We start from the raw sequence: 19186 nt of genomic DNA, 5'->3' as shown, positions 1-19186 counted from the left end.
TCCTGCCCTGCAAGTAGGTTCATCTGTACCATGTTTCTAGAGTCCACATATATGCTTTAATATACGATATTTGTTTTTCTCTTTCTGATTTATTTCGCTTTGTATGACAAACCCTAGGTCCATCCACATTTCTGCAGATGACTCAGTTTCATTCCTTTCAATGGCTGAGTTATATTCCAGTGTATATATGTACCACATCTTTTTTATCCATTCATCTGTCTTTGGTTATTTAGGTTGTTTTTATGTCTGACTATTGTAAATAGTGCTACAATGAACACTGACGTACATGTGTCATTTTGAATTATGATTTTCAATGGCTTAGTGGGTAAAGAATCTGCCTGCAACACAGGAGACACAGGAGATGCGAGTTTGAACCCTGGGTCAGGAAGATCCTCTGGAGAAGGAAATGGCAACCCACTGCAGCATTCATGCCTGGAAAATCCTATGGATAGAGGAACCTTGTGGGCTGCAGTCCATGAGGTTGCAAAGAGTGGGACATGACTGAGCGACTAACACTTTCACTTTCAGGGTGTATGCCCAGTAGTGGGATTGCTGGGTCATATGGTAGTTCTATAGATATCTTCATGTTCTTTTAAGGTTGGCATGCTTATTCCCCCTGGGCACTTCAGCTGCCAAGGACCAGCATGTTATTGAACTCATTTCTGAAAATTCTCCATCTTTGTGTTTTCTATCTCTTGTTTCTTTTGATGGTTTAGCTTCAGACTTCCTAAGAGCTTTTCCCATTGAATGTAATTCATGATGGGGGAAAAATAAACTGTGGTCTGGGTGTATCCTAATTGGAATATGGCATGCCTCTCACAGATGTATGTGCTCACCAAGCCAGCCATGAATTTGTTTCCCACTGCCAAATTTCTTAAAATAAAAAGGAGTTTCCAAACCTATTGTGCAAACATTTTAAAAAATCTGATAACTTCCTACCTTATTTCTTAATAAATTAAACAGTAGAAGAAAGCCCTCTAGCAGCATGTTATTGAATTCCTAAATCTTTCCCTTCAAAGAACTTCACTTGGATTATTAACAAACATTTATCGACCCCCTTTTCTGTGACAGGTTGTCCATGTAGATTATCCCATTACGGCCTCCCAAGCACACTAGGAGGTAGATAGCATCAAACAAGTTTCAGAGGGAGAAACAGAGGCTCAGAGGAGCCGGGTCACAAGCCCCAGGCCTCACAGCTGGGAGACGGTGAGGCAGGAATCTGAACCCAGCCAGGTCTGTCCAGTGCCAGTTTGAGGGCTGGTTTGAGGGCTGGTGTGCTGCACCCCAGCTGCTTCCTTCCCATTTTTTAAAGCTGGGACTGGTGCCAGGACCCTCCACTTTAAATTCTGGGGACAACCTAGCAGAAAACAATGCTTAGCTTGGCAGGCAGGACACAGGACAGTCTGTCTCCTTCTCACAGCCAGAGACAGACAAGGCAGAACCCAAGCCTGGGTCCAGGATGCCAAGACCTTGCATAGCCCCCTTGTCTCCCATCACCATCATCACATCAAGGGGAGATTGGATGAGTGCTGATGGTTGTCTTATTTGGTTTTCTCTTGGTGGGTAAATAGCATCCTGATCCAATGATAGAATGGAGACACAGAAGAGCTGAGTGGAGGGAAAGGATGGCAGGGTGTTGTATTTGCCAAGGAACCATCCTATAGAGGTAGGCATTCAGGGAGGCAGAACTGCCCGGATCGCCGCCAGCGGAGACAGAATGCCAGATCAGTGGTTGGTCCAGGGGCCCACCCAGAGAAGTGGTTCTCATATTTTCTATCCTAAATGACCTAACCAAAAAATTGTCTGTCTCCAGTCACACAGGATTGTGGAAGGATGATCTGCAAGACTATTTGAATCCAGACATTAGATAAACAAAGCTGCACATTGTGGGAAGAGGCCATTCAGTTAGGCATTTGCTATAGGTTGGAGGCCTTAAATATTTCTTTTCTTGAATCAACACAATAAACTGATGATGTGGATACTTTAACCCCTCTTTGCAGACATGGAAGCTGACTGAAGGTCTGGGAAGTTCTTTGTCCAGGTTGCCCAGGGGACTGGGGCAGGACTGAAGCCTGTCTCTGGCCTCTGGCCTCCCCATGGTTAGTCAGTCCCAGGTTGGTTATGGCTGGAAATGTGGACATTCAAAGACACTGGTTAATCATCTTTTAGCACTTGCCAACCCCTTTGAAAATGTGAATGGATTTCCCCTTAGACAAATGTATAACCCACTCCACAGTGATAGATTTCAGTAAGACGGTGACCCCTTCAACATAGTAGCCACTCCCCAGTGGTCACCTGCTCTCCAAGGTGACCATATTCCTTTAGGTCCAAAGTCATATTTGAACCTTAGGTCTCCCTTGTTTTGAAACTTGGGTCAGTCACCAGGCTGCGACTGTCCTTGACTCCAATAACAGAAATTGATAAGTACTCCAAAACACTCAAGCCTGTATCTGACACTAAAATATGCAGCTGGGACCTTCTTAATGACCTAGTTGATTTTTATACACAAAAAAATAACTCTAGTTTATGTGTGTACCCCATATAGAGTCGTCAAAACAAAAGAAAAAAAGGAAAACCCTGGTATATAATCTTTGCATAATAGATCAATTATAGATTTCTCAAGTCCTAGTACTCTAGCTTTCAAAGCTTCTTTGAATAATTATATTTTCACATTTAAATTTCATAACCCTCTAAAAGAAGGATGAATAATTCTGAGGGAAATTATTTATTCTCATGATGAAGCATAAGGCAGTTCAAAGCTGCGTTTATACACATTGACCAATTTTCATCTCAGTTAACATATGTCAAGCATGTACTATTGCTCAGCACATGCAAAGTACTTTACTACACATGGTCTCATTTCATCTCCCACCCTCAGCATTCTTATCACTCCCATTTCTCTGACCTGCCCAAAGTTAAACATGGGTAGGAAGTGGTAGAGCCAAGACTGATGCCCTGGGTTCCAGATTCCAAGTCTGGAGTCACATTTGAGGCACATTTGCTTGTACCTCAACCCATGTGTGAAGCAATGTTTCAGATGCCAGCCTGGGATAAGAACTAGCTGTGTATAATGCAATTACCAAGAAAGCAAACCTGTGAGTACATGTCAGGGCCTTTTGTATTGTTCATTAGAGAATGTCATCCTCCCTGACAGTCTGGGCTCACTCCCAGGTCTCCTTTACTGTGAAGCCCCCTGACTACTACCCCCTCCCCCAGCAGAGGGCCTCATCCCCTGAACCTTGGGTCACTTGTCCCACTGGGTCGTGGTCACCTGCTATCATTTGCCATGTGCACTTTTAAGAGTGGTAAATCTCTGAATTAGAGTCAGGAACTTCAGAGGCATCAGATGAAGGGTTGGCCCAGCATTCGTTGCCATGGCAACGGCTACTTGACCTCTGACCAAATGTCTGGGCAGGTGAGCAAACAGGAGGAACAGAGGATGACTCAGGGCGTCCCTGCCTGGGGTGATCGAGGGATGACTCAGGTGTTAAGGGAAAAGGACAGGCAGGAGGCCAGCCTTACATGATGGGCATTTCTGTGAAGATTTTGCCTTTCCTGAAAAGATGGGGGTCCCTGAAGTGTGGGGATCACCTCTCAACCTTCTCTACAGCCGATGTGGAGCCTAGCCCAGTGCTAAGTAGTATCCAGTAAATCAGCAATCTGTATTTTCCAGTTAATGCCAAGGTGTGACCAGCCTGGCTCACAGAGTTTTTCAAACTGCCAGTCATGACCCACTAGTGGGCCATGAGATCACTTTTGGTGCTACACTCAGCATTTTTTATTGGTAAGATAGAAACGAAGTGAAAAGAAAAAAAATGGAGCATGCCTCATACATAGTAAGGAGTAATATTATTTCCATGATTTTTGTTCATGGAAAACATGAAAATTGGGTGTAGTGGTGGTGGTGATGGTGCGTGTGTGTTTGTGTGTGTGTATGGGTGGTGGTGTAGATGCTGAGTTCTATCTGACCCTTTTATGACCCCATGAACTGTAGCCCGCCAAGCTCCTCTGTTCTTGGGATTTTCAAGCAAGAATACTGGAATGGGTTGCCATTTCCTTCTCCAGGGGATCTTCCTGACCCAGGGATTGAACCCTCGTCTCCTGCTTAGCAGGCAGATTCTTTACCACGGAGCCACCTGGGAAGGCTGTGTGTACTGGGTTGTGATATAAAATATATTCTTATTGATTTTTGAAAAACAATAGTTAGAAAACAATCTCAGAAACTCATTTGACCAGTTTCCTAATTATAAGAACATTAAACTCTAATGGTCATTTGTACTGTTTATCCATTTATTTATTACTCAAAAAAATCTGTTATGGTTGCCTTCTCCACTGTGTCATCTTGTTAGGTATGAAAGTAAAATATTCAAGACAAGTGACTAGGTCGTTGTGGCTGGAGCCACTTATTATGCAGCAGGGGGCAAAAGAGGAGGAGCCTTTGTTTGCTGGGCTTTTGTGGTTCAAACAGGGCGAGGAGTGGACTTGAGTTTTGACCTTTGCCTTCTGTCTGTCCCCTCGCCCTGACAGTTGGCTTAAATAATTCTGCACCTGTGTGTTGATACTGCTTCATTGTACTCCAGCTGTTTTGTCATTGGCAGTCTTGTTTCTCCAGTGAGTTTATTCTTGAATACATCTTCTGCTTCTTTTGCATCTCCAAAATGCCTAGCAGAATTGGGACTACTGTAGGCACTCAATAAATGCTTCCAACTTATTGACAACTACTCTTGTTCAGGTCCCTGCTAATCTTCTCATCTTCTCTTACCATAGAGCATGTATGGTATGGCTTTGCGGTTATGTGTATAATAGTCCATCTCCTTCACTTAGACTGTGAGCCCATTGAGAACTGGAGTAGGTGTAGCCTGTCTATCACCGTATCCTCAGTCCCTAATGCAGGACAACACATGCCTGCCTCATTCGTTGTCTCCTCCGTGATTGACATACAGCAGGTGTATCTGTTAGTCATCACCATAATGATACTGAGTAACGAACAACCCTGGGTATCTCAATGGCATATTAAATTAACACTTGCTTTTGTGGGGCAGCTCCAAGCTACAGATAATACTGGATCGGCTCTGTGGGTCTCTCACCTTCCTTACACCAACAGGCTAAGCAGGGTGTGTTTTTCTCATGACAATGCAAAAGCGCAAAAGAGCAAGTTCAACTGCACAGGTGCTTTTCAGACATTTGGTTCCATCATATCTCTTAACATACCTTTGGCCAAAGTTTGTGAAACCAAAAGTCAAGGAGCAAGAAAGCACACTCTGCCTATGGAGGCTGTGGTGATGACAGGAACAGTGAATATTTCTGAGTAGTCAATCGAAGTAAGTTCTCAGGTTCTCACTAAATGATCATGGAATGGAAAGGACGGGATAAAAATAACTGGACTCCAGGGATCTCCCATGGGTATTCACCATACAAGCTACAAAAGCCCATGGGGACTTTTTAGCTCCTGAAATACAGCTCTATGGAGAAAGTCAGAGCTTTGTCTGACAGATAACAGCCCAACCACCCAGAGTGGAATTTGCTGGGGAAGTAAAGTGAGCCCTCAGAGGACTGCCAGGAGAGATGTCTTCCAGGGCACTTGGGGTGGCAGCTGCCTCGGGAAGGCTGGTGGGACCATGACCACTGAGTTCTCAAGAGGTGTCTCTGCACAGGTGGGGTCCCTGCCAGTTCTGAGGAAATGATTTTCTTCTGTGTCCTTTGGGCATGTGCGCATACAGAAGGATGTTTGTTAAATCAGCAGGAGACCTTTGGAAAGACCTAGACATCATTTCCAAGAGGATGCAGAGCCTTGGTTCCCATGTTTCCTTTGCATTACCAACTCTGGTGTGGTTTGAGGCTGTGCGTGGTGTTTGAGGGGTTTTGCACCCCTCCTTTGGGTAGCAGAAAAATAACAATCTTGTTTTCTTTTCACTCTCTGTTCCTACCACCTGCAGGAGTGCTCTGCCTGCCAGACAGCCTGAACCTTCACCGGGACCCGCAGCGGACCAGCAAGCCAGGAGAGCTGCCCATGTTTAGCCAGTCCGAGCTGAGGACCATCGAGCAATCCTTGCTGGCCACCCGCGTTGGCAGCATCGCAGAACTGAGTAAGTGGATGCTGGTTCTCTGCCTACTCTGTGCCCAAGGGGCTGACTGTGCTCAGGGCAGTGTTCTGTAACCAATCCGGTGGCTCCTTTTATTAAGCACCTGCTATGTACACAGATCAGTGATGGCCGTGGTGAAGGCGAGGGCTCTGGAGTCAGGTAGACTGGTAAAAACTGCCTCTGATGGAGGTCAGCCTCCTACCCTTTTCTAAACCTCCATTTCCTTTTTTATAAAACAGAGACTATGGTAATACTTCACTTAGAATGTAGTTGTGGTAACTCAACAAGCTGACACCCACCAGGGAGTCCACCACTCTGCAGTCCCTATCACACAGTAAATGCTGTAAAGACTGTTGATTTCCACAACAGGACCACGTCTGTTCAGAATCCTCCACTGGCTTACCATCTGATCCACAAGAAAAGCCCAAATCCTCAAAATTTCATCCAGGCTCCCCACCTGTATCCCTCAGACATCTTCCTCCACTTCCTCCCCAGGCCTGCTGAACTCAGTCACACTGGTACCTCTTGTTCCTTGAACATAGCAAACATACCTCAGGGCCTTTGCGCATACTCTTCCCTCTGTATAAACCACTCTCATCCTCCAGATATCCACATAGCTTATTTCCTCATTACCTTTAAGTCTCACCCAAATGTTACCCCTTAATGAAGTTTTCCCTGACCACCCTATGTAAAATTATAACACCCTAAGAACTCCGATCCCTCTTCACTGCTTTACCTTTCTTCTCAGCTATTACCCTATGACATGCTCAATATTTTTTTTTGTTTTTCAGTAACAAGTCCACTGAGATATAATTTATATCCTGTTCACCTACTTAAAGTATATCATCATTCAATGGCTTTTAGTGTATTTCCAAGTTATGCAACCATAACCACAATCAATTTTAGGACATTTTCATCACCCCAACAAGAAACCTGATAGCCATTATCAATCATTCCCCTCCCTCCTTCCCCCAGACACCCTCAATAGTTGACTCATTTTTTTAACTATCTGTTTCCTGCTATTAGAATATGTTCTCACAGAGAGAAGAGATATTTGTTTTGTTCACTGTTGTAACCTCAGCACCATGAATACTGCTTGGCACATAGTCCTTGGGAAATATGAAAAAAGGGAGAGACAGAGACAAAGAGAGGGATGGGAAGAGAGGGAGAGAAGGGGCAGAAAGGTGGAGAGAGAAGGCTATGGTGTCCCAAGTTTGAATAACGATTGCTGTGCTTCTACACCTCCTAATTTAGGTCTGGGCTGAGTCTGGCCAACCAGAGGAATATAAAACTGTATTTACTTATGATCCAATTGATTGTCAAATGACACAGCTGTGTGTTAGCTCCAGATGGAACTAGAGTAATGATCACAGAAATGCCAGAGTATGTTAAAGTATGAGGTACTGTGAAATTCTAGAAGATTCTGAACTATAAAAGACTTAAGGACTCATAAAGCAACTTGTACCTCTTCCCAAGAATTCCCTGTACACCCAGGACAGTCATCTACCTTGAGAACATGGCTTGCACCTCTGCAAAGGGAAGCAGTTGCTGATTCGAGCTGAAGGGGCTCCTTATGTTCACTAGAGCTACTTTCTTGGCACCTGAATTTGGAAATTGTGCTTCCATTCCCATCAAACCCCCAAAGTCATGAGATGCCTCTGATTACAGGGTCTTCCAGCCACTGGTCAGTTGTATGATTGTTCTTAAACTTAAGGATTCTGTGGACCCCTTTGGCAGCCTGATGAAGTCTGTGGACCCTGCCTTAGAACAGTACTTTTAAATGCATTAAATAAAGTATACCAGTTTATAAAGTAAGCTAATTATATTAAAAGACAGTTATCAATATATCTTAGCTAAACTGTGATATAGTCATTATATGTTTTTATTAGAACATTATAAAACAAGATCTAGCAGCAACTCTGATGACCTATTATTTTGAGGTGGTGATGTGTGTGAATGATATTTTGAGATATCTGCAACAGTTGGAACGGGAAAAGGAAAGGTCTACATTTTAACAGCCCCCTCAGAGATTCAGATGTAGCTGGTCCAAGCAGATCCCTTGGGGAAACATCTCAAAGAAGAAATGCCGTGTTGTTTGGGACTCCACCAATTTCCAAGACATGCCCATGACCTTGGAAAGGCCGATTCTGGCTACAGGGTTGGATCATGTCTACATGGGCGCCACCTTGGAAGAGGCCCCCACACATTCTCCTCTGGGGTCTCAAAGGTATGTCCTGAAGTATTTTAAAGGCCCCTCCTAGCACCTGGGCTGGAGCTCCGCTCAGTTCCAGCGCTTCTCTTGAAGAAAAGGATTTGCTAAACAAATCTGCATTTTACCTAAGCAGGCAGTCCACAGGAGCAGCTTGTCACGTAAATTGTTTTTAAGGACAATTTGCTCTGTAAATTAAATGCTGTCGTTGCTGTTGAATATTGACTTTCGCATATGAATTGTTGGCACACAAATAGGTGCTGCTAATTATGAATAGGTTCCCTCCGTTCATTAAGTCAGCCCCGTAGAACGTGTGTGCAGAGGCATGTTGATAAGCCACGTCGGCGATGGAAAGTAATAAAATTGCCTTCTTTTCTGATCTGACTGTAATTTAGACTGACTTGCTCTATGGTCTGAATCAATACAGCCTTGCCCTGTCTGTGTACATGGAGAGCTGTTCTTCATATTCAAAGGTTACTCTGCCTGTGCAGATTCCAGAAACCACTGTTGTCCCAGCAATGGTGGGATGAAGAGAGTTTATTCCCAGCTGTCCCTGCTCTTCTTGAACCAGGCTGCTCGGGGTTGAGGGCAGAGCCCCTGACTATAGCCTTCTTAATAGCCAACAATAATAGATGTTAATCTAGGGAACTATGAAAAATCTACATGAGCTACTTCCGATGTAACCATTATTATCCACATAGATGTGGGAATGAAGGTAAGAAGGGATAAATAACTTGTCTAAGATCAGCCACACCTGTGAGTTGACGACTTGAAATTGAATCCAGTTCTCCAGGCAGAGCTTTCATCACTAGACATGACTCCCTGTCTCTGGGGGAAGCCTGGGTATTTCTAGATGATATGGGTGGACTGTATCTGCCTCTATAATATCAGAACATTAGTCAGACCTTTGTTCCTTCCAGGTCTGAGGATCTACAGTTTGCTCTGTACCAGGTATTGTGAATGCTGTCCTCAAAACTAAATTGGAGATGTGAGAATTCACAAAGGTTACCGAGTATTTCACCAGCAGGTAGATGACAGACCCACCCCCACTCTCCCACCCCCCTCACCCTGCCCCTGCCCGCTGAAACTTCTGTATACACCCTGCTTCTATCCTCAGGGCATCATATTAAAACCCCAAACTGCCTTCATCAGTGGTGATGTATAGTGGTGGTGTTATGGCTTGGGGCAAAAATACATCCACTATTTCCAGACCACCTGCTGTGTGCCAAATGCTTTAAGCACATGAAAGGTATTATTATTCTCATTTTATAGATAAGAAAACTAAGACTTAGAAGGATAAATGTTTTGCCGAAAGCCACACAACTAAGTGGCAGAGTCCCATTTCAAATCATCTTTTCTTTTTCTGCTTAACTGTGCTGTGTCCAGTTGAGTTCTGCATTCTAAGCACCTAACACATTGCCCTTAGCTTGGGAAATACCTGTTGAATGTCCAATGAATACACGAATGACCCACAGTGAACTATTCTGTGAAACAAAAGCTGAAGAAAATGCTACAGGGGAGGGGAACTCAATGAAATTCTTGTCAAATATTTAGTGTTCTATTGAACTGAATTTTGAACTCAGAGGGCTAGAACTGGAATCTCTGTATGTCAAATTATTTGAAAGTGAAAGTCGCTCAGTCTTTGCAACTCCATGGACTGTAGTCCTTGGAATTCTCCAGGCCAGAATACTGGAGTGGGTAGCCTTTCCCTTCTCCAGGGGATCTTCCTAACCGAGGGATTGAACCCAGGTCTCCCACATTGCAGGCAGATTCTTTACTAGCTGAACTGAGCCACTCACATTATTTGAGTGAGAAGCTAAATCACAAAGATCCCCAAACTGACAGAGGCTGGTGATTCTTAACCATGAGCCTCAGGAAATTAGCAAGACAGTACTTAGAGTCCAGTGAGCAGATCAGGCCTCCTTACCTAATCTGGGTCAGGAGTAGGTCTGCCGGAAGCGAGTCCACCCCACCTCCAGGGAAAGCAGAGGCTCTGGCTGTGCTCATTTTTGAATCAACTCGACTGTTCGTTTGGTCCCATCCATCCCATATTTGTGTCCTCTGAGACCTTGTTGCAGCTCTTCTGCCCAATGTTCCTTGCCTTGCCCCCAAGCTCCCAATTAACCTGCATTGGACAGCCATTAAGTAGAGTAATTGCTTTCTGTTATTTAAAGGGAAAAAAAATGAGGGCTTCATTGAAAAATGCCTCTTTCTGTTTTCTTTTTACACTAAACTGTGAACTTGCTGTTCCCATTCAATGTGTTCCTTGAAACAGGACCATTAATTTACAACTGTGCATAAAAAGGGTTTCTGGGTTGTCTCTCCTCAGTGTCACCAGGGGGAAAAAATAAAAAAGCCCTCTGCTTGGACAAGGAGCCTCTCAAATGTAAATGGGGAAATGGGGTCTTTTCATAAGGTCCTGCTGCCTCTAGCCATTAGAATGTACCTGTGACCCTTTTCAATGGTAAAGTGTCACTGGCCTTAACCCTTCTGTGTCTCAATTTTCTCATGTATAAAATAGGGAATGAGTTGTCTTTGTTTAGTCGCTCAGTCACGTCCAACTCTTTGCAACCCACTGCGGCACGCCAGGCTTCCCTGTCCATCACCAACTCCCAGAGCTTGCTCAAACTCATGTCCATCGAGTTGGTGGTGCCCATTCAATCATCTCACCCTCTTGTCCCTTTCTCCTCCAGCCTTCAGTCCTTCCAGCATCAGGGTCTTTTCCAATAAGTCAGTTCTTCGCATCAGGTGGCCAAAGTATTGGAGTTTCAGCTTCGGCATCAGTCCTTCCAATGAATATTCAGGACTGATTTCCTTTAGGATTGACTAGTTGGATCTCCTTGCAGTCCAAGGGTCTCTCAAGAATCTTCTTCAACACCACAGTTCAAAAGCATCAATTCTTCAGAAGCAAGGAGCAAGCATCTTTTAATTTCATGACTGCAGTCACCATTTGCAGTGATTTTGGAGCCCAGGAAAATTTTGGAGGCAAGTTAAACCATGGTTTATGATGCTGGAGAGTGCCTTGATTTCCTCATCTGTGCTGTGTGACCTAGGTCAAGTAACTTGATCACTCTGATTCCCAGTTTTACCATCTCTGAAAAGAGAGTGATGATACCTCCTACCCCAGGGTTGTGGGAAGTTTTGAAAACGTACATAGAAAGTGGCAGCTGACTGTGGATGAACAGCAGGGAAGGAATTGAAGGTGCTGTCACAGCACAGGTTTTGGGGAAAGGAACCCATGTTGGAATATGCAATCCTTTGTCTCAGGGTGATCACAGTGGCATGCAGGAAGACAGCTTAGAGGGAATTGCACTGATAACCAGAGTCTGGAAGGCAGAGCTCCGTTTCCCAAAGGGTTGCAAGGGAGATTGCAGGCAATACACAAAACACTTTCTATTTTTAATTGCCATGAATTTTTTATGGGTACTAGAAAAATATTGGTTTTCCTTTTATGGCACTGATATAAAGTTTTCTTTTTCAATGAATGTATTGTGTGAAAGAAGGAGCCAATTTAAAGAAAAATGTTAAGTAAATAAATTGGACCTACGGCGCACAGATATATGAGAATTCATGATGCTGATTTTCAAATGACTGACATTTGGGAAATCTGATTATAAGCAGATTCTCAAGTAGGTTCCTAGAACCAAACTCTAGCCACCCAAACTCAGTGTAGCTAGTGACAGTGGGTTTGTTGCTTTGGGTTCATGAATGAAGCTGACCGGGAAGCAGCAGGTAGCACATACATAGAGTGGGATTTGAAGTGGAGCTAGTGATTGTAGAATCCCCATGCGGATTTCATCTCCCATGACCAACCCTCATCAGAGACATCCTTTGGCCTGTGATCCAGAGACTGGGCTGATGACAGTGATGATACTGATGGTGATGTAGATAGTATGATGATGAAGATGATAATGGTGGCCAAGATGATGGAAAAAATGGTGCTGGTGATGAAGATGATGATGGTAGTGACAATACAAAGTAAAAGATAAATGCTGAATACTTATTATACGTTTAGAATGTGCCCAACCCTATTTCAAGTGCTTTAAGTGATTTATATGATTGCTTCATTAGGAACTATTATTATCTCCATTTTCCAAATGAAGAAACCAATGCTAGGTACTTTCTACATGTTAGCGGTTTAATCCACACAACAAGTTCACAAAGGACATAATTATCCCCAAATACAGAGATGTTAACTCACCCAAGATCATACAGCTGGTCACTGGCAGGTTGGAAACTCAGACTCAGAGAGTCTGACTCCAGAAAACTTGTCCCTAACCACCAAACACACTGCTCCTCCAGGAACAGGGCAATGAATGAGTCATGTCTCTATCCATTAAAGTCAATAGGGGAAGCAGATGTATGGACATCTAAAGCATGTCTGAATTAAACACGTAACATGTTAGACTTTATCATCAGGTGTTGTAGGTACACAGAGTAAAGGGCAATTGATTCTGAATGGGAGCATCCTGGAGGGCTCCCTGGAAGAAGTGGCATTTGATCACAGCCTTGAAAGTCTTCAGCCGTTGAGAAGATGAAGAGAAGGTTCCTATAAGGTGAGAAAACAACAAGAGAAAAAGTGGAGAGCCTAGAAGTGCAGGGCGAACTGAATGATGCTCTGAGGACACGGTTAGTCCAACCAAAACCAGAGCCTTCCCAGGGTCTTGGGAACCTGGAGGGGTGACGTGTGGCCTCAAAACATGGATCCTTTTCTCTTCTCCACCCGATTTTGATTTTTCTTATTTTGAGCTTTTTTATGAGTGCTTTCAAGAAAGACAGAGGGAAAGATGAATGTGCCCCAACCTGGCCCTACATAGGAGGTACTAGAAAGTAAACACCACCTCGCTAAGCTTATTACTCTGATAAACCCAAGAAGCATATGCCATAATTCAAAATTCAGAAATAACGAGAAAAGTTGGAAGGGAATGTCACCCACAATCCCTCTAGGCAGAGAAATCCTTGGTCAACATTTTGCTTTTTTCCCCCTGTTATTTACTCAGTGCATATTTTTAATAACATAATCCTGATCACTGTATGCAATTTTGAATTTCACTTTTTTGCCACTTACCATTTTAACACAAAGATTTTTTTTTCATTTATTGCGGCTTTCTGTAAACATTTTTAGTAACTGCATGAGTTTTATCACATACCAGAGTTTATTTAACCATGCTCTGATTTTCAAACATTTGTTTCTTTGTCAAATTTTGGATTCTATAAATAAGGTTTTGGATAAAAATCCTTGTGCATGAAGATTTTGCTGCATTTTGGATTCCAACCTTGGGACAGAGTCCCAGAAATGGAATTACTGAATCAAAGGAAAGGAGCATTTGTTAACACCTTGGCTACACAATGCCAAATTGCCCCATCATGGACTTGGAGCTGGCCACGGCTGCAGTGTGCTGTCTCTGTAAAAAGGACTTAGGTCAGGGTAGGGTGACGAGCACAGACATTAGAATCAGGCAGACCCAAGTTTACAATCTTCTCTGCCTTGTGACCTCGAGCCTTGGTTTCCTTACTGTAAAACAGAATTTCTCAACCTGGGCATTATTGACTTCTGGGCAAAACTCTTTCTTATGGGGACTGATTTGTATATTGTAGGATGTTTAGCAACATCTCGAGCCTCTACCCACTAGGTACAGTAACAGTCCCTGGGATGTGACACAAGAAATGTCTCCAGATATTACCAAGTATCCCCTGGGAGGCAAAATCACCCCGCTTGCGGATCACTGCTGTAAAGCTAAAATAATGTAGTACAGTTCAGTTGCTCAGTCGTGTCTGACTCTTTGAGACCCCATGGACTGCAACACGTCAGGTCTCCCTGCCCATCACCAATTCTCAGAGTTTACTCAACCTCATGTCCATTGAGTCGGTGATGCCATCCAACCATCTCATCCTCTGTCGCCCCCTTCTCCTCCTGCCTTTAATCTTTCCCAGCATCAGGGTCTTTTCAAATGAGTCCATTCTTTGCATCATGTGGCCAAAGTATTGGAGTTTCAGCTTCAACATCAGTCCTTCCAGTGAATATTCACTGATTTCCTTTAGAATGGACTGGTTCGATCTCCTTGCAGCGCAAGGGACTCTCAAGAGTCTTCTCCAACACCACAGTTCAAAAACATCAATTCTTCAGCGCTCAGCTTTCTTTATAGTCCAACTCTCACATCCATACATGACTACCGGAAAAACCATAGCTTTCACTAGATGGACCTTTGTTGGCAAAGTAATGCCTCTGCTTTTTAATATGCTGTCTAAGTTGGTCATAGCTTTTCTTCCAGGGAACAGGTGTCTTTTAATTCCATGCCTGCAGTCACCATCTGCAGTGATTTTGGAGCCCCCCAAAATTAAGTCTGTTACTGTTTCCACTGTTTCCCAATCTATTTGCCATGAAGTGATGGGACCAGATGCCATGATCTTAGTTTTCTGAATGTTGAGTTTTAAGCCAACTTTTTCACTCTCCTCTTTCACTTTCATCAAGAAGCTCTTTAGTTCTTCTTTGCTTTCTGCCATAAGGGTGGTGTCATCTGCATATCTGAGGTTATTGATATTTCTCCTAGCAATCTTGATTCCAGTTTGTGCTTCTTCCAGCCCAGCATTTCTCTTGATGTACTCTGCATATAAGTTACATAAGCAGGGTGACAATATACAGCCATGACATACTCCTTTCCCAGTTTGGAACCAGTCTGTTGTTCCATATCCAGTTCTAACTGTTGCTTCCTGACCTGCATACAGATTTCTCAGGAGGCAGGTCAGGTGGTCTGGTAATCCCATCTCTTGAAGAATTTTCCACAGTTTGTTGTGATCCACACAGTCAAAGGCTTTGGCGTAGTCAATAAAGCAGAAGTAGATGTTTTTCTTGAACTCTCTTGCCTTTTGGATGATCCAATGGATGTTGGCAATTTGATCTCTGGTTCCTCTGCTTTTTCTAAATCCAGCTTGAACATCTGGAAGTTCATGGTTCATGTACTGTTGAAGCCTGGCTTGGAGAATTTTGAGCATTACTTTGCTAGCATGTGAGATGAGTGCAATTATGCACTAGTTTGAACATTCTTTGGCAATGTCTTTCTTTGGGATTGGAATGAAAACTGACCTTTTCCATTCCTGTGAACACTGCTGAGTTTTCCAAATTTGCTGGCATATTGAGTGCAGCACTTTCACAGCATCATCTTTTAGGATTTGAAATAGCTCAACTGGAATTCTATCACCTCCACTAGCTTTGTTCTTAGTGATGCTTCCTAAGGCCCATTTGACTTCGCATTCCAGGATGTGTGGCTCTAGGTGAGTGATGACACCATCGTGGTTATTTGGGTCATGAAGATCTTTTTTGTATAGTTCTTCTGTGTATTCTTGCCACCTCTTCTTAATATCTTCTGCTTCTGTTAGGTCCATACCATTTCTGTCCTTTATTGAGCCCATCTTAGCATGAAATGTTCCCTTGGTATCTCTAATCTTCTTGAAGAGATCTCTAGTCTTTCCCATTCTATTGTTTTCCTCTATTTCTTTGCATTGATCCCTGAGGAAAGCTTTCTTATCTCTCCTTGCTGTTGTTTGGAACTCTGCATTCAAATGGGTATATCTTTCCTTTTCTCCTTTGCCTTTTGTGTCTCTTCTTTTCATAGCTATTTGTAAGCCCTCCTCAGACAACCATTTTGCCTTTTTGCATTTGTTTTTCTTGGGGATGGTCTTGATCACTGCCTTTTGTACAATGTCGTGAACCTCCATCCATAGTTCTTAAGGCTCTCTGTCTGTCAAATCTGTTCCCTTAAATCTACTTGTCACTTTCACTGTATAATCATAAGGGATTTGATTTAGCTCATACCTGAATGGTCTAGTACCCTATAGAGCCTTGTGAGTCCTAGAGACAATGCATGTGAGGTGCTTTTTCACAGTGCCTGGCACAGAGTAGATGCTCAGTGAACAACAGCTGGACTGTTGCTCACATAGAATCATGGGACGCCACAGCTTCCATCTACAGGTCCTCTTAAGATCTTTCCCGCCCACCTACCCCTAAAAGAGAATTTCCTTCTCTGATTCTTTTTTGAGTTTCTTGCATATATTCTCCTGCTGTGGGAAATGGAGAGAAGGAGGGTCAGACTCTAGGTTAAGGCTTAGTAGAAGGCAGAGGGGTGTAGGGAAGTTTAACCCCTCACTACTGTCTGTTTAACCCCTGCATCATTGTCCAGATATTAAGCTTAGTGGATTGTACTCTGGTTAGGTTGTCTTGATGACACCTTAGGACTCTGGCTTTAGGATATGGAGTTTTCTTTCCTTTGACGATCAGAGTAAATAGTGACCACTTGGACTTTTGTCTCAAGAAGGACTTTAAGGCTGCATCTCCACTCAGTGGATAGGAGTTCTGTGATCGGTTAAGCATGTCTGCCATGGACGTGGAAGAGAAAGGGGAATATTTGCCGTTTTCACCCTCAGCTGAGACCTCACCTCCATAGGCCGGCTCCCACAAAGGGGATGAATAGCCCTCTTGTCAATCTCCTTTTGAGGAAGTAGCCCCTCCCTCAGACAAGAAATGGGAACCTAGAAGGTAGGCATTGGGCCTGTAGAGGAGAAACTCCTGCCTTTCACTGAGTTGTTTGGATTTTAGGTACAAGTGTCTTATGAAAATGTACAGCTGGATGGCAGAGAACTGGTGGGCTCTGCAGGCTTGGTTTCAGCTGTGTAATGAGGGGTTGGGAATGGGGGAGGCAGTCCCTGACCCCCACAGGGAGCTAGGTTGGAGAGGGAGGGCTAAATTCTAGAAGGAGTTAATGTTTCAGTCATGAGTCTGAAGACAGAATGCCTTCTTATTCAAGGGCCTCTCTCTTTTCTCCTCTATTTTTTTCCTTCAACTGATTGGATGAGGCCCACCCACATTCTGGAGGGTAATCTGCTTTACTCACAATATACTGATATAAATATTAATCATATGTAAAAAATAGCTTCACAAGTAAGTCAGAAAGAGAAAAACAAATATAGTCTATTAAAGCATATATATGTAATCTAGAAAAAGGATATTAATGAACCTATTTGCAGGGGAAAAATGGAGATGCAAGTGTAGACAATGGACTTGTAGGCACAGTGTGGGAGGGAGAGAGTGGGATGAATGGAGGAGGTGGCAGCAACATACATACACTAACAAGTGTAAGAGGAATGGCTGGTGAGAATTTGCTATGTAGCCCGAGAGAGCCCATTCTGGCTCTCTGTGATGATGACCTGGAGGGACAGGATTGGGGGAGAGGAGGGAGGGTTGTGAGGGAGGGGATATATGTATAATTACAGCTGATTTGCATTGCTGCATGGCAGAAACCAACACAATATCGAAAAAATTTTAAATATATATTTAAATAAGTTTAAAAAACTTAAAAAAAAAAAAAATAGCATCACAGCAACATTTAGACTGACAACCAGGCACCATAGCCTAGCCCAGCTGACACACAAATTCACCATCACGAATATCTTCGAGGAACATCTCACCAGGTGTGCAACACCTCCCACTGTGCAAGAGATGATTTCCAGAGGGACAGGGGCAGTGCCTTAGATAACACTGGTCATGGGAGTGATCTTTTCAATTCTATTTCCATTCTAATTGCTTTCAGAGGAAAGGCTCCACTTGATATGTGCCCCTAACAACTCTTTCACTTGCCCTTTGTAACAAAAGAAAACAGAACCAGAATTCAGGTATAAATTAATTGCACTCTTTTTATTGAATTAACTTTCACAATGACCTTCTGTTTACAGCAAGGGATACTGATTTCCCATTTATGGCAGTGACATAATGTTTCTTTTTTAGATATATGTATTTAAAAAATAAAATGAGTCCATCGAAGATTAAGTAAATAATGATACAGGTGGTGCTTGGATACAACTACATTCCTGAAGGTTGCTTACAAGCAAACCACATTTGAGAAACACAGTCTTAGTCAAGGAAAGTCAGAGCTTCAGGCCCAACCAGTCTCCCGTAAGAAGATTTTCTCTCCACAGCCAACCTGGGAACATGCAGGTCTGGTTTGATGAAGGAGAAAGCTAGTTTTCTTCTAAGAAAGCATGAGAAAGGCCAGAGTGTTCTCAGAGCTTGCCAGCGCTGAGAATAGTAAAACATGCCCCTCAAGGAGCATGGTTAAGTGCATAGACTCTGGAGCCAGAGTGCTGGGGTTCAAATCCTCCTTCTGCTGTTCGTGGCTCTGCCCAGCTGAGAAGTTATTTCACCTCTTTGGGCCTCTGTGTCCTCATCTGTAAAATGGGTTTATACAGGTGCCTGCTTCATAGGGTGTTATGAGAATTCAATGTTAAAATGCTCTAACTGTGCTGTCACAAATAGGTGTCATTTCAGGCCGAGTTGCTGTCGTTTGGAATGATGGACAAAAAGAATACTGTGTCGCAGTGTACTAAGTGCTGTAACAAAGAAAGTACAGTGTGGCATCTGACACAGGGGAGTGGGGGAAATTCCAGAATGGTGTCCTGGAATATAATATATAAGCCGACACCTGGATGATCAGCAGGAGTTAGCCTGGAAAAGAGGAGAGAGAGAATGTTCTAGATAGAGGGAATAACAGTTTATGCCCAGGCTCAGAGGAAAGACACAGTATAGTCCATTCTTGTGATTGCAAGGGAGGCAGTACTGGTTACAGCAGAGGATGCGACAGAGGGGTGTGTCCCAGATGAAGAAGGCTGGAAGTAGACACGTACAAAGGGCTTTCTGTGCCTTGTTAGAAATTGTGGGTTCCAAAGAGCAGGACTGGGGTTACCGTAGCAGCCCGCTGTGCTTGAAGCAGCACCCCAAACCTGATAAGTCATGGACAGTGGTGTCCATGTGATAAGTCCACCACATGGACATGTGGTGAATGAACAAACGCTTCCCTCTCTGCCTGATGAGACCATTTCCATTGAATGAGGGAATCTCGAGAAT

General features: G+C 43.5%; 1 protein-coding gene across 2 annotated transcripts in view; it reads left to right on the top strand.

Annotated features, from left to right (window-relative positions):
• BTBD11 (BTB domain containing 11) overlaps positions 1-19186 on the top strand; it is a 326170-nt gene that overhangs the window by 189003 nt on the left and 117981 nt on the right. For both annotated transcript variants that reach the window (XM_044941391.1, XM_006069563.3), the window contains exon 2: positions 5937-6086. In XM_044941391.1, coding sequence (XP_044797326.1) covers positions 5937-6086 — 150 coding nt within the window. The remainder of the gene's footprint in view (positions 1-5936; positions 6087-19186) is intronic.

Source organism: Bubalus bubalis, chromosome 4, assembly GCF_019923935.1.
Source record: "Bubalus bubalis isolate 160015118507 breed Murrah chromosome 4, NDDB_SH_1, whole genome shotgun sequence".
NCBI lineage: Eukaryota > Metazoa > Chordata > Mammalia > Artiodactyla > Bovidae > Bubalus > Bubalus bubalis.
The sequence above is the reverse complement of the archived record's forward strand: the minus strand, read 5'-3'. Positions and strand labels throughout refer to the sequence as shown.